This window comes from Gobio gobio (genome assembly GCF_949357685.1).
Source record: "Gobio gobio genome assembly, chromosome: 11".
Taxonomy (NCBI): domain Eukaryota; kingdom Metazoa; phylum Chordata; class Actinopteri; order Cypriniformes; family Gobionidae; genus Gobio; species Gobio gobio.
The window spans coordinates 35,932,323-35,947,819 of record NC_137104.1 but is presented as its reverse complement, the minus strand read 5'-3'; the positions used below and the strand labels follow the sequence as shown (position 1 = coordinate 35,947,819).

Below are 15,497 nucleotides of genomic sequence, written 5' to 3'. Positions count from 1 at the left end.
CAAAAACATTCCTGATTGATTAAGGAATTAAACAATGACTTGCTGCGTCCAAAGTTGAACACTTCCCTAGAATCCCTACTTTATATACTATGTCCGAATAATATTTGAAAAACAGTAGGCAAAAGGTACCCGGGATGACGACTACTTCCGCCGAGATTCTGAGGTGCGCATTCAATGGACACTTTGCTATTCCATGAGGCCAATGGCAGTGAAGCGACGCAGCTAACACCATAGGGCCGCATGACCTGTAGATGTAGTACGCCTGAATTTCATTCATACTACACACATTCATACTATATAGAACTTACTTTTTAACTGTTGTGAAGTACATTTCAAACCAAATGTAGTAACTACTATCATGGGTGTCGGAAGCAAAAAAATGTGGGTGGGTCCTCCCCCAGAAAAATTTACTGGAGTAGATGCCATTTACATTAAGTTCACATACCCTGCCTTGTTTACTAAACATCTGGTTGGGCCAGACAAAATTATGGAAGGCACCAAATTACTAACAGTGGCAATAGTGTAGGGTAAAGCACATGGATGAAAGTTTTGATGCAAACCGACCCGAGGTTTGAATCCGTCTTTTGCCGAACTCGCTCTATTCCCTTTCCCCAACACATATCAGATCATAAAAAGCCATTTATTTAAAAAAAAACAAAAGTACGAAAATATTCAAAAAGTGGAAATGGCACGTCTAACATGTATAAATAATAAAGTGTTTATCGTTTAGGGGTAGTTGAACAGACTTGCGCTGAGTTAGAGACGGTAAAAGTGAGTGGGTCCAATATCATTGGTCTTAAAAAGTGGGTGGGTCTTGTCCCACCCACAAACAATGGTTCCAACGCTCATGCCTACTATACAGTAGCAACTTTCTCTTTCAGTGTGAGCCATTGAATCATTTACTCAACTGATTTGTTCAAACACTGATTTATTCAGAAAAGCGATTGCTGTGCAGAAATTCGGCTGTGGCTTCATTTGGAATTATTTTACAAAGTAACGGAAAACATTGTGTTTAAAATGTAAGTTACTCAATATTAACTTTAAAGGTCCCATGGCATGAAATTTTCATTTTATGAGGTTTTTCAACATTAATATGAGTTCCCCTAGCCTGAATATTTTCCCCAAGTGGCTAGAAATTTTGATCGTTGTAAACCGAGTTCTGGGTGTCTTTCTCTGCTTTTGAGAAAATGACAGCTCAGATGAGCTGATCTTGAATTCTCCTGTTATGAAGTCATAACAGGAACGGTTACCTCCCTTTCCTCCGTCCAGAGAATTTGGCACGCCCATGCAAGCGCTATATTTGTCCTCAAGAGATCATGGCTTGTGAACGAGTGAATGCTGGCAGTTTCTCAGTGTTTGGATGCACACATGAAAACAGAAGTCTTTTTTCAGTTCCTTCTGATCTGTGATCAGTGATTTCTGATGTGTAGCTAATTATTCAAGTTCACACAGAACTTTATTATTCGTGCACATGCTGCGGCTTCTCTCTTTCCCGACACAGAACGGTGTTTTCTATCTTGTGAGTACGTCCTCGTCGCGTCTATCTGTTCTTAAATGTGCATAGAGTCGTGAGTTTCTGCTCAACATCGGCAGAGTTACATCTTTAGAGATAAACCTCACGCACGCCGAAGCTCGGGCTGCACTGACCGGTCGGCCTTCAACATCACCGACCCCCAGTACTGCATCTGGCCCACAGCGGAGCCACCAAACGCGGCGCGAGATTAAGCAGAAGGGGGGTAAGCGTGAGGGTATCCAGGCTAGCCAGCCTAGTCCCACAATAAACTAGATTACATTCGCCCTGTTGTGTCTTTTTTTGCGCTGTGTACTCAATGCGCGTCACTGACGCTTTTCATATGATAGGAAAATATCTAAAAATAATGCTATAATCAACACTTACTCGTAACTCGTTCATCTCGACAGCTGTAATGGTACATTGCATGTGTTACAAAGTTGTTAGAATAAGGATGAAGACGGACTCGGTGTGACTGGGACTCGTGTTTATTCAGAACTCTCAGATACAAACACAATAAACTCGTGCTGACAGCGCTCTCATAACTCAGTAGTTACTATAAATAACTTTGTTAGCAATCGCTCCGTCTCTGGTCCATTGATGTCCGGTTCGCGAACGAATCATTCTTTTGAACCGGTTCTTTTTAGTAAACCGAACCAGTTCACCAAATCGGACTGAATCGTTCTAAACGGTTCGCGTCTTCAGTCAGCGCTGATCCATAATTTACAAAAGTTACTAACTTTCTGACATGAGTGACAACCCCTCCGACTAGAAATAAACGAATAACCTGTAGTATATGCTAGTAACTACAACAGTTCACTGAACTGAGAACTGATGAGAAGTGAACTCAGGTCCATCCGTCTCTCTGGCAGCAGCTCGTGTCTGCTCGTGCCTGGTAGACCTCGTTAAACCACACCCCCTCCGCTACAAGATCTGATACTCATTCAAATGCAAAGATGTCAGCCAATCACAACAGTGGGCGTTTTTACTGAAGTCTCACAGCAGATACGCCTCTTGAAACAGGGCATTCAGCCAGAGGGCAAACATCAGTATAGAAAAAATGCCTTTTATTTCTAAATTATGACATTTTATGATGTAAAAATCATAATAACAATTTAAGTACACCTCAGGAAACATTATAAAATAATAGAAAAATGCCATGCCATGGGACCTTTAAAACAACAGCTGCTGTATAAAAAATCAATAGCACTCTCAATCTTCGTTTCGCAGTTATTCTGAGCAACAATCTTGCTTGTGTATCAATTGCACTGTATCTATAATAATTATATATTTGTTTGTAATTATTTGGCTTTTTAAGTCTGAACAGCTTTCTTAAGTACTTGTCTCTGTATGTGTAGGTGTGCAGGTGTTCGCGCTGTACAACCATACGATAGTTCTGTCAGGATCGCCAAAATTCTTTTCTCTGAGGGTTCCACTGCTGGTGCAAAGGGAGGCGGGGCTTGTTAGCTCACTTGACTCTCATTGGCTGGATCACATGACGCAGCACTTCAGAAGTGGCGCACAGCTCATCGACGGTTACTTTCACCTGGGAGATGATGCAGGTACTGGAGATGTGACATTTCACAAATGCTAGTACATTTTCCTGAATGTAAAAACCAAGCGGCAACCTCCCCCAGTTTCTCTTGAAGCCAATACGGAAGTGACATAAACAGCAATTCATCGAATGGCCGCTAGGGACAGGTTCCAAAAGGGAGCAGAATCTCATTGAGCCTCATGTTAAAATGCCCAACTTTACAGCAGAAAAAAACATGTTTACAGCCTTGTGGATTTGGTCTTTATAGCAAATTTTGCCCTTCATGACAACTGTGAGGGGGGTGATTTTTTTTTTTATAACTCATTCGTTTACATTATATAAAGCCTTAAAGTTCTGCATAATTAAGGGCGTGGCCACTTTGAGTGACAGGTGGATAGCCATTTATCTGCTGTCTGTTAGTCATCACGTCACCTCAGCTCCACCCACGTCCCTCCTCTTTACCCATTTTCAGTTATCCGGGTGTGACACGTAGTGACGCGCTGCCAAGAGGGCAACGGCCAGCTCGACCCTACTACACGCTTCAAAACTGCTCTTCAGAATCCTATGGGTTACGTCACGGACACTACGACCATATTTTTTTACAGTCTATAGTTAAAAACAAATGTATGGAAGCCCGTTTCCGCCACTAAATAAAAAAATTAAGAGTAATTGCGACTTTTTATTTCAGAATTCAGACTTTTTTCTCACAATTGCGAGTTATAAAGTAAGAATTCTGAGATATAAACTCGCAATTGTGTGATATAAAGTCACAATTTTTTATATAATTTTTGATATAAAGTCACTTTTTATCTCAGACTTTTTTTCTCACAATTGCGAGCTATGAAGTCAGAATTCTGAGATATTAACCTGCAATTGCGAGTTATAAAGTCAGAATTCTGATTGAGAAAAAAAAAGTCAGAATTTATATATTTTTTATCAGAGTTTATATCTCAGAATTCTGACTTTATAACTCGCAATTGTGTGAAGAAAAGTCACATGGAAACGGGCTTCCATACATATGCTCTACTAATATATTACATTTATTAATTTAGCGAGTTTTAATTAAATGATAAAATTATTATAAAAACATAAATGTGATAAAATGCATAACATAACATAATAAAAATAAGCAGAATAATACAATTCAAGTCATCTTCATTTATAGAGCACTTTTTACAATACATATTGTTTCAAAGCAGCTTTACAGTGATAATAGGAAATTAATGCAACAAAGATTGTATTGGCTGTACAGCAGCTCTAGAAGAAAGTCACTGTCCAGTTTTCCGTTGTAAAAATCATTAGTTATTAATTTAGGGGCCGTTTACACGATACACATTTCAACTGAAAACAGAACATTTTTAATGGGTTCTGGCCGTTCATTTACACGACAGCGGTGCTTCGGTGGCCTGAGAACACAAGCTTTGAAATTTCATAGCAAATATGCTAAAAGCAAAATTATTTTATTAATCAGCTCAACAGTGACTCTAAAACAAATTTTATTAACAATTCATATGAAGTCCCTTTCAAAGAAAGTGTTCACTTGGCAACCATATTTGCAACACCTCCTGGCAGCTATTTCAAGCATCCAACTCCTATCTATTTGAATAGGAAAATCCTGCAATCCCCAAAACTGCTTGCCATACTCACATTTAAATAACATATTTCAAAACAGCAACAAAGTCTGAGATTACCTGTCTCATAAATTTTTTTTTTGTGACGTGATGACTACTTACTGGCTATTGGCCCTTTTATTTTGAAGGCGGGACTTATTCTACCATATTGCAAGCTGCACTTACCATTCATAGTAGTATGAGTGCTCCGTCCTGGTAATGGTATATCTAAATTCTTTGAATTCATATAAACATTTTCCAAATTTTTCTTTATTTTCAGCATCTTCTTCCACTGTGGAGAGTGTCTTTATCTTCCAAAGTCCTTCAGGTGATGTTGGGCCGACCACAGTGTACGATGCTATTGTAGTTGAGCAATGGACTGTGATTGATGTAAGTCTACACTGGTACACCCCGAATTCAATTAAATAAACTATTCTATTATTTGTAGTACATGTACACCTTTCTTCTTACAAACTGACATTTAAATTAGGGCAGACATATGTGCACATTCACACAATTTGTCTCAATAGGCCAATTTTTTTCTCACATTTGCAGGGTGTCGCAGTGAAGACAGACTACATCCCTCTGCTCCAGTCTCTGGCTCCATACGGCTGGAGACTAATGTGTGTGCTGCCCACTCCCATCGTCAAAATGAGAAGGTCCAAAATTCATACTAAACCCTTAATCAAGACCATTATGTTCAATGATACAGCATAGGGGCTAACTATAGTATAAACATTATCTGAAAAAAAAAAGTCTGTTTTTATTCCTTCTTTAAACCGCTCTTACTTTGTTATTTTTGTCTTAGTGATGGAAGTTTGGCCACAAAACAGATCCTCTTCCTCCAGAGACCCACGCTGCCTCGCAAGAGGAGAGACTTGACGGTGTGTATGCATGGCACAAGGTTTATTTCTGCCACAAAAGAAAAGATTCTTCTAAAATTAGATTAGAGTTGTCTAAGAGAACTGTGTGAAATTGTAATAGCGTTGTCAGTTGGCTTTAAAATCTTCAAAAGTAGCTCAGTGTCTGACAGTTTGTGTGCATGTTTTCCAGAAACTGCACCTCAGAGGTCAAAACAAAAGGAACTTGAATAGTAAGAGGACATCAGAGAGGGACACATCACCGCTGGCGACGATTGAGAGAGAAATGGAAAGAATGGAGAGAGAAAACACAAGCCTGATGAGACGATGTGAGATTATCCAAAAGGAAAATGGGCAGACTTTGCCAGAAAGCCCAGAGAGGAGAGATCAAGCGGAAAGGACGGTGGAATTCCACACGCAGAGGATCGACATCCCAAACATCAGCCCAGCAAAAAAGGACGGCATTACAAACGGCGGTCAGGAATTAAAGCGCACGATTACGTGTGTTAAATTAGAGGAAGTGCGAGCGGTGGTGACAGAGAGAGCTTTATTCTCTGGAGTGTGCTGACAGTATTCATTTATGCATATTTAACCATTACAATATGTTCATGTTTATTCAGGCAGAACACACTCTCGTCAGGCACTTGTCTGGGCATATACATCAGCTGACGGAGTAACTGTCCTGGCAAGATTGCTAAGAGGTGTTTGAATCTCAGTTTTAAGGTGAATTGCTGTAGCAAATGGCAGGAGATTCAAACAAATATGTTTCAAAGAGCTCTGAATCTGCTAAACGCTGACCAGTGTGTTGAGACTTGTACCTGTGTGAATCTGTAATGTTAGCTTGTTTTATTACATACAATATTAGCATATGCAATGCGTCATACACTAGCTCAAGTGCATAAAATACACAATATTTTCATTTATTGAAGACAGTATTGCAGTAACTGATGTCTTAAGCCCAAAGTATACTTCGTTTGACTCGTACGCCTACACAGGCATTCTCTCGTCACGAGTTACAACCTACAACCCATGTAAATACTGCAAAAAAATGTAATACGTACTCTTGTGCCTGTGCGTACTCTTCAGATGACGAAATGTCCGCCACATGCACTGTACGCTGACCCGATCATGTGTGTGCAAAAAGTGAAGTATACTTTGGCCTTTACTTTGTAAAGCAAGTTATAGTAAACGTCTATGTGAGAGTATATGGTGTAAATAAAAGCTTTCAATTATGGGCTTAAGATGCAAACTAAAGGCGCATCATTTACAGCACGGTTCCTCGAATCTGGCCTTGCAGGGCCACTGTCCTACAGTGTTTAGTTCAAACCCTTATCAAACTTACCTAACTGTAAAGTCAGTCACTCCGCGTTACGTCAGTGACTAACGGAATGGAGGCTTCTAAGCGAAACCCCCATTCAGTCTCAGTTCCCTCCTTCAGGGAACGAGGATTACATGCGTAACTTAGACGTTATCTAGTAACCAGGTTCAGGCGTGTTAACTCTGCAGGGCAGATTTGAGGAACCCTAAATTACTTTAACAGCTTGCAGTTTTTTTCTGCTTTCAATGTCGTTTTTTCGTTGCGACTACATATTTAAACAATTCCTCACTATTAGTGGTAAAGAATTTGTTTTGACTACGCCTAAACATCCTCGTCAATTTGTGGGAGAACTATATTTTAAGAGTTTCATTTTAGCTTGTTATAATGCAAAAACAAAATCAGCATGGCAGCTGTATTCCCCCTTGTTACAGTAAAATTAAATAACTATGACCAGGCAAGAAAAAAGGCATGACTTGCACTTAAAAAGCAGAATATGTGATGCTATTTTTGTCTTCTTTTTTTTTTTACTGATTTGTATGTTATTGAAACAATTTCAACAGACATATTTCAGTTTTTTTAAGTAAAATCTAGGTAGATGGAAGCTGTACTTGCAATGATGGAAATAGCTGCTTATGGGCTGCCAAGTGAACCGACTAGCCTTAAAGTCGGCATGAAACAGAAGTTGTGATAGTCTTTTCTTCTCTATTGTGACATACACCGATCATACATAACATTATGACCACTGACAGGTGAAGTGAATAACACTGATTATCTCTTCATCACGGCACCTGTTAGTGGGTGGGATATATTAGGCAGAAAGTGAACATTTTGTCCTCAAAGTTGATGTGTTAGAAGCAGGAAAAATGGGAAAAGGATTTGAGCGAGACAAGGGCCAAATTGTGATGGCTAGACGACAGAGCATCTCCAAAACTGCAGCTCTTGTGTGGTGTTCTCAGTCTGCAGTGGTCAGTGTCTATCAAAACTGGTACAAGGATCCAAAATAAAAATGATACATTTTGATTTCATGGTGACGTTTAAGGGACTTCTACCAGGTTTAGCACTTTTCAGCAAATTAGGACTATATTAAATATAGTAAAAATGTGTTTTATATTTTGTCGCATCACTTTTCCAATCATTTCTATGCCCATGTGAAGAATGTTTTAATGAATAAATAATATGTGTTCTAAAATGCAAACAACATATACTATTATTATTATTCACAGATCTTAAAAAAATAAAAAATAAAAAAAGTGCAATCTGAGTGTGCCATCTTTCAACATGCCCTCAAAGCAGGACTCCTGAAGTTAACCAGCAAATGAACTATAATGTAGAGCATTACAGCCCTTGTTATGGTCAATTTGTTGAGTCCATCTTTAAAATGAGGTATAACAGAGTCTAGAAAATTGTTCAAATGTGGAGAATGCAGACATAGTGTCTGTTGTGCGTTTCAACAGATCTCAAAGTTATTACAGGTCCATTGCCATTATAGTCTGTTTCTATGATGACACAGATGCAAATGAATCCATCACTGTGGCCTTTGCTTTGGGCAGAGTTGTAAAGCTACCACCATTTCTCAAAAAGGATTCTGTCCTCCGGCAGGCCGATTCTTTGCAGGTCTGAACTCACTTTCTCTATCATAGGAGGAGGGCCACAAAGATAACACAATGTGCGCTCCGAGTCTACATAGCGCTGAAGCTCCTCTTCTGATATCCTTCCACCTGCGGAGATAAAAAAAATCTCATGTGACATCATATCTGAAAACAGTTCAATGAATTAAAACTTTAGGTAACAGATAGCAAAAAATATCAACTGTAGATGTTTCTACTCACTTATGGTGTAAGGCTTAAGTTCCTGCTCTATGTCAGAGCTCTGCTGGGTAATATGGAGATCGCAGGAGAATCGATCTGGTCGCTCATGACAAATGTCAATAATGGTGTTCTAAATAGAGCAGATATCTCAAAATGAGTTGGCAGCTTCAATCTCACTTCAGTGACAAGTTGCGAGTACATATACTTGCCTTGAAGAGCAGCTCTTTGGTGTTCTTGGCACTGTAGCAGAGGTGTGTGTGTCCTGGTGTGTACCTGTGACCATCAGCATGTCTGAGCAGATCGGCTGCATGAAGCAGGATGGAGTACAGAGGGTTGATGCCCACACCACCAGCTACCAGCAACAGGTTGACCACTGGGTCAGAAGGTTGAGGGTCAAAGTAGAAATTGCCTCCCACCCTCACAGCTACCTGAGAGCCCACAGAGCACTGAAACAGAAGACAAATAGGAATTTACAAATATATATACACCTATATTTGACAACATCAGCATATATGGCATATAGCTCTCTAGAGTTCTGATGCAACTTTCAAAATAATACAATTACTTAAAATGCATTTTTTTCTGTATGGTAGAATAATTGTATAAAAAACAATCCATATTGTACATGAATGTCTTAATGTCAAAATAAAATGCCATGTGCAACCAGTAATGCAGTGAAACAGGATATTCAGGGAAAATATACTGATTAAAGGTTATGAAGACAAAATTAAGTTCCGGCACAAGGGTGACCTTTGACCCAAAATAGGGCATAGTTTCTCTTATATCAAAATCCATTTTTCTTAAAAACTTCCCGTTTTAGACTTCTAATTCATGACTGGCGTTTTGTTTTGCTCTATCCTCTGTTCAAGTTTTAAATATGGATATTTTTCTTACAAAAACGCATCGCTTCAGAAGGCATTTATTTACCCACTGGAGTCATATGGATTACTTCTGTGATGGATGGATGCATTTTTTGGAGCTTCAAAAACTCTGGCACTATTCAATGCCATTACAAAGATGGAAAGAGCCGGATAATATAACTGATTGTGTTCAGCTAAAAGAAGTAAGTCATAAACACCTTGGATGGCTTGAGGGTGAGTAAATTATGGGATAGTTTTTTATTTTTGGCCAAACTATTCCTTTAACAAACCAATAAACAATAGAATAGAGCAGTCAAAAAAAATGAATAATGATGCTAATGCCATCACAGACTTCTGTTCAAAAGTGTGGTTTTTGAAAGAAAATATTTTTATTCAGCAAGGATGGATTAAATTTGACTAAAGTAACAGTAAATATATTTTATTTTACTTTTCAATACTGATCTAATTAGTAGTTCCTTCTGAAGGATTTGGTAATACTTAAGTCATTATTAGTGAGTTACCATTACCTTCACTTTAGAATTAATTATGCATTATTCACATTAATTATGAACCTGTATATAGTAGTTCTTAGTGGTCCTCTAGGTATGAAGAAATAGTAGTTACTGATTGATCGACTGAGCACTACTTACTAAGACTCGAATTTATGCATTTCAATGGCAACACTATCAAAGCCAAAATTAATCTGCAGCAGTCAGGTGGTACAGGTCAGTGCTCTTTAAGTTGTTTATGTTCGTTATTATCGTATTCATATCATATAGGGTTGTGCCGATGGAGCGCCACCATCGTGATGCGACGCCCCCGTTGCGAGTCTGTTAGTGCGACACACACTAATCCTCTTCTAAAGTATTAGTTAAACTAAAAACTTAGCAGGGATTGCTCTGTAAATTAAATTGAGAATGTAACTAATGCATATATATGCTATTTTAAATACTGTAGTCTATGCCAGATATATATAGCCTGCATTTTGAAATAATTTGAGGCTGAAACATCCATAAGCATGCGTGTTTATTTTAGCACTTTCGTCAGTGAAACAACACACTACAGCCTATAAAGCATTTAAACGATTTTCAGTAAATAATAGTAACCTAAAGAATATAAGAAAATTAGATATTAGTTAGAAAAATATTTGATTCATATATTTCCATTTACCGCTCTACGCTTTGAGAGGAATGTGGGACACAAGCTGGATAGACACCTTTTCGAATATCTTCGTTTTCTCCTGATGTTGCAAAGCAACACTTGTTGTAAAAGGTCTGAAGAGCGGATTTTATCTTCCACAGGGTCAAGACATTTAGGCAATGTTTGATTATTCACTGCCAGAGAAAACGAAACTAAAATCACCGGTGTGTGTGAAATGCGCTATTCAAATAAACCAAACTTGATGCGCACTAACCAAGTTTAATAACAAGAACAAACTGTGTTAAATAAAATTTGAAGTAAAAAGGTATTCGTCCCACAGTGTTTTTTATACCACAGTAAAGGATGTGAATAGTTATAATAGACTTAATTATAAGCAAACGAAAGGAAGAAACATTTTTAATCCCCTGCGAAAATGGGTGCGACGTGAGTGAAGATTTGGGAAAAGAAACGAGATGTCCATGTCGATAAAATGGACTAGGCCTATTGTTAAAATCCACGGAAAATCGAGTGACCAGATCGCAAAACAGAATGAAAAAGTGCTATCTGACGATTATTTCCTTTCTAGGCTAAACAAAGCTTTGTTCTTCACTCCTGTGGTAATATTCACGTGAAACAGCATTCACATACAAAACACTGGGTTAGTAAAAAAACGAAATTCTTTTTTTAAAGTAGAAAATAGCAGTTATGTAAAGAGATATATTAAAATAAAAAGAGCTCAACTCTTAAGTGGAAGGAAGCAATTTTTTTCCCCTCACGTGCAACCTAGCGGATGAGTCATTATTTGGGTTAGTAAAAATAACGAAATGATAGTTTTAAGTAGAAAATAGTATTTATGTAAAGAGACATACATCATTGTCGCGCCTGTTACGATTTTTTCAGAAGTTGAATGCGGAAGGCGGTCTAGCGGAAGCTAGATATAATTTTACTTTATAACGTGTTAAATATGGATATTTTTCTTACAAAAACCCATCGATTCACTTCAGAAGGCCTTTATATTTTTTTATATAACTTTTTTATAATAAAACTGTTATATACACCTAGGATGGCTTGAGAGTGAGTAATTCATGGGGTCATTTTCATTTTGGGGTGAACTATCCTTTTAAGACAAACCCGACTGTCTTTACGCGTATACTCGTCAAGACCAAGTAATTTTGTACATACATTTGTATTAGACCATTTGAGCGCAATTTGGTACTCGCAACCTGTTTGTGAGGCTTCTTATGTGTGTGCTCTTTGAGTGTGCATGAGCGCGCAATCTCTAGGAGAGCGTGCGAGTACTGTGTGGTTTAAACACTGGCAAGACTAGAAATAAAAATGAAAAACTTTAGTGACGATGCAACACTGGCTCGATTATGCAAGTGACAAATCCTGTGTCAACTGTGCAGCGTGCAGCTCTTATAGTGCAGACGCAATGTGATAATGTGAAGCCATTTGCGCATTTTGAGAGGGGTAGAGAGTTTCACACTGTTTGTGAAATTACGTCTCACAGAAAGTTTTCAAATTACTTTGCAAGTTATTTAATAAAGAAATATGAATTGTACCTCACCTTCAGCATATACTAATTATTTTACCCGCACCGGAGTGGGCGTGCCACTGCATGTCATGCCATACCTCTCACGGCAGACTTGCGTCTTTATGCGTCGTCAGCATGAGATTGGTTTATGAGATCGGCTTTTATAGAGACCGCCGATCAAACTTCCCAAAGCGATTATCGCCCGATAGCGATCGGTAGCCGATCAATCGGAGCACCCCTAGTTTTGAAGGAGGCGTGGCTTTGGAGACGCTCTGAAGGGAGGGTGGGATCCTATGCTTTCAAAGCTAGCTTGCTATTGCAAGTCTCTCCGAAAATTGCCTTCCCTAACTTTAATAGTAGTTACTAGAATGTTAATAGCGATTCAATCATATGTTCCTGTGTAGTTATTAATTAATGACGCAACAGTATTATAAAAAAACCTTCCAACCCCAAACTTTTGAAAGATGGTGTATATATTTTTCATTCACTTACTTTTGTGTGAATCCAGTGTGCTGGAGGATGGTGTGTGTATTTGACGGCCAGTTCGATCACTCCCTCTCTCTGCAGAAGGCCAGGATTCGAGCAAATGGAGAAGCCACCCACTGTTTCCACACCTGGGATGAAGAAATCCACCCTGTGAAAAAAAGTGCAATTCAAAATGAATAATATAATACAATATAATATAGACACACTAGTGAAGCATATTATATCAAACTTGTCGCTTACTTAAAACTAACAACACAACTAGATAAAGTACTTTTAGAAGGTTAAGAGAAAGCACAGATTCTTCCCACACAGTAACATTCTAGGACAACAACACCCATGTGTCCAATATTACTTATGTCAATAAAACTTAAACAAAACAAAAAACACTAAAGCAACATACGCTTTGAGAGTCACCATATGTGTATGCAGAGCATGAATAAGTGATAAGCACATATGTCGGGGTGCACGCACGCACGCACACCCCCACTGGCACAGCTCTCCTTGACTCACATTCCTCATGTTCTTTAGCAGGAACACAACATCATATGGTCTGGAGGAGTTTCTGTGCATATATCTGCATTAATCATCACCTGACTTTTTCACCTCACTCAGAGTCTCAGACTCCCTCAAAACTCACACACACACACATAAACGCAATAAGGCACAATGTGAGCGAGAGCAGAAAGTGAAAGAGAAAGTGTGAGGAGACGTTGACGTACAAATATAATTTTTTATTCTTTTCTGTGGTTTGCTGATAACAGATCTCACACTGAATTAAGTGAGAGCACCATCTCCTGGCCATTTTGCAAATCGCATGTCTTCTCATCCATTAGTTACTTTCAAATGAAAACAAACATTTAGGAACAGTTTAGGCTCCAAACTGTCTAGACTAGTGTTACCCCAACTTTTATTGTCTTATATACCCCCACAGCCCCATCATATTATACTGGATATCATTTAGTATACCATTCTTATCATACTAAATATTCGACTATATTTCGACTAGATCTGCCCGCATTGACACTACTTGATAATTGAACTGAGATGGATGACATCACTGTTTTCTCCAGAGCCGCTGTACAGCCGAATCAAAATCTGATGCATTATTTTCCTGCTTACACTGTGAAGCCGCTTTGAAACAATCTGCATTGTAAAAAGCGCTATTTAAATAAAGGTGACTTGACTTGACTCTTACCACTGTCCAGCACGGAAGCTGAAGTCAGGATGTGGCACCTCCAGCCTCAGTCGCTTTACTGCATCCGATTCGTTCATAATGTCACTAACACGTGCAGAGAAAAGTTCCTGGATGCACACAGAACATCAAATCATGTCTTTACAGAGAATTTACAACAAAATTCCCACATTTCTGCCTCTCAGGATTTTAAATGTAATGGTTTATATAATGCGAATGTACAAATGAGAGCCATTATACATTTTTACCACTCAAAACTATACACATTCAATGATAAAAATATATAGAATAACAATATAAACTGCATAATATGTCAATAAAATAACACTATGCTTCACATCTATAAATTAAAGTAGTACAAAAATATTTGAAAAAATAAATAATAAAATTAGGGCTGACAAACGATTAGCTAATCGCGATTAATCGCATCCAAAATAAAAGTTTGTATTTACATAATATACGTGTGTGTACTGTGTATGATTATTATGTATACATAAATACACACACACATGCATGTATTCAAGAAAAAAAATTATATTTATCCATAAAATATTTATATTTATTTATAATAATTAAAATAAATATGTGTACAATATATGCATGCAAATATTTCTTAAATATGTGTGTGTATTCAAATATACATAGTAATTATACACACATATATTATGTGTTATTCACACACATATATGATAAAAACACAAACTTTTATTTTGGATGTGATTAATCACGATTAATCGTTTGAAAGCCCTAGATAAAATACATGACAACATATATAAATAAAATACATGTCTCAAGACAAAAACGACAATCAAATGACACATTGATTGACCTACAACAATAAGTGTCTGAACTTTCACCTACTTGGCTACATAATTTGTTAACCATTTATAAGGTGTCACAGAGGAATCTATGGTCAGCAGACTTTTATCAAATATAGATAAAGAAATCTAAGAAAGAAGACTCACCATGTCTCTATGAACGCTAGCAGTTCTCTCTAGATGGTCAGTCTGTCTTCTGGATGACATTTTTCTGAAACAAATTTTGTAAAGTTTAGGTTGAACACAAAGAATAGGGTCTTAACACTGGCTATGTCTCAAAATCTAGTGTGTCCCCTACATACTAATCAGCATTTTTGTTGCATGTCAACTAGGTAGCCAGCTCAAGAGGTTTTAAAACACAAGGCCTCTAGAAACAGCTCCAGATTCTGGATACTCACCGTGTGACTGTGTCTTTACATGAACACAAAACAGCTGGTCTGAACAGTTTTGGTCCACCGGCGAAACTTCTGGCCACCGTTCTTACAAAACACGGGATACTCATGATCGGATATGACGGTCTGATACCGGTCAAACACCTGAATACAAAACAAGTTATTGTATTTAATGAAAAATAACCAACGACATTGAAATCTGAAATGAGTTTCTTCTCAACAGCTTTTATGACAGTTAGCAATATATCTCTATTATTGATAAAATAATCAGGTTTATACTCAATTTACCTTTAAGAATAGTTATAAGCAATACTAAAAAATTAAGAAGACAAAGCAAAATCAGCTTATTATGCTCGAGGCAGACTACTAAAAATCATTCACCTCTGTCACTCCGGTGACGTTTCTTCTTCGTCTGTGTGTTTACGGATGGTGAAC

The 15,497-nt window shown here is 37.9% G+C and overlaps 2 protein-coding genes across 3 annotated transcripts in view; one reads left to right on the top strand and one right to left on the bottom strand.

Moving 5' to 3' along the window:
• The window catches only part of rftn1a (raftlin, lipid raft linker 1a), a gene marked incomplete at both ends in the record, with an annotated part of 24,169 nt that extends 18,087 nt beyond the window's left edge, over positions 1–6,082 (top strand). The window contains 5 exons of the mRNA XM_079829966.1: positions 2,869–3,072; positions 4,935–5,044; positions 5,210–5,313; positions 5,463–5,538; positions 5,708–6,082. Coding sequence (XP_079686092.1) covers positions 2,869–3,072; positions 4,935–5,044; positions 5,210–5,313; positions 5,463–5,538; positions 5,708–6,082 — 869 coding nt within the window. The remainder of the gene's footprint in view (positions 1–2,868; positions 3,073–4,934; positions 5,045–5,209; positions 5,314–5,462; positions 5,539–5,707) is intronic.
• Positions 6,046–15,497, bottom strand: oxnad1 (oxidoreductase NAD-binding domain containing 1). 2 transcript variants are annotated; one of them, XM_079829967.1, is made up of 8 exons: positions 15,444–15,497; positions 15,069–15,206; positions 14,818–14,881; positions 13,856–13,962; positions 12,667–12,808; positions 8,850–9,086; positions 8,662–8,770; positions 6,046–8,550 (listed from the first exon to the last, which is right to left on the bottom strand). In XM_079829967.1, exons 2-8 carry the CDS (start codon positions 15,170–15,172, stop codon positions 8,393–8,395), a joined length of 921 nt encoding a protein of 306 aa, XP_079686093.1. In that variant the 5' UTR covers positions 15,173–15,206; positions 15,444–15,497; the 3' UTR covers positions 6,046–8,392. The 2 variants fall into 2 exon arrangements, with proteins under 2 accessions (XP_079686093.1, XP_079686094.1); XM_079829968.1 differs by having other exon boundaries at positions 15,351–15,478.

Bases quoted from the DNA above. Each gene is read 5' to 3' on its own strand.
- oxnad1 (XM_079829967.1), bottom strand. From the start codon at position 15,172: ATGAGTATCCCGTGTTTTGTAAGAACGGTGGCCAGAAGTTTCGCCGGT. The intron at 13,963-14,817 runs GTGAGTCTTCTT...GTGTGCATCCAG, and splicing joins CTAGCGTTCATAGAGACATG to GAACTTTTCTCTGCACGTGT. The intron at 8,771-8,849 runs GCAAGTATATGT...TGCTCTATTTAG, and splicing joins CCAAAGAGCTGCTCTTCAAG to AACACCATTATTGACATTTG.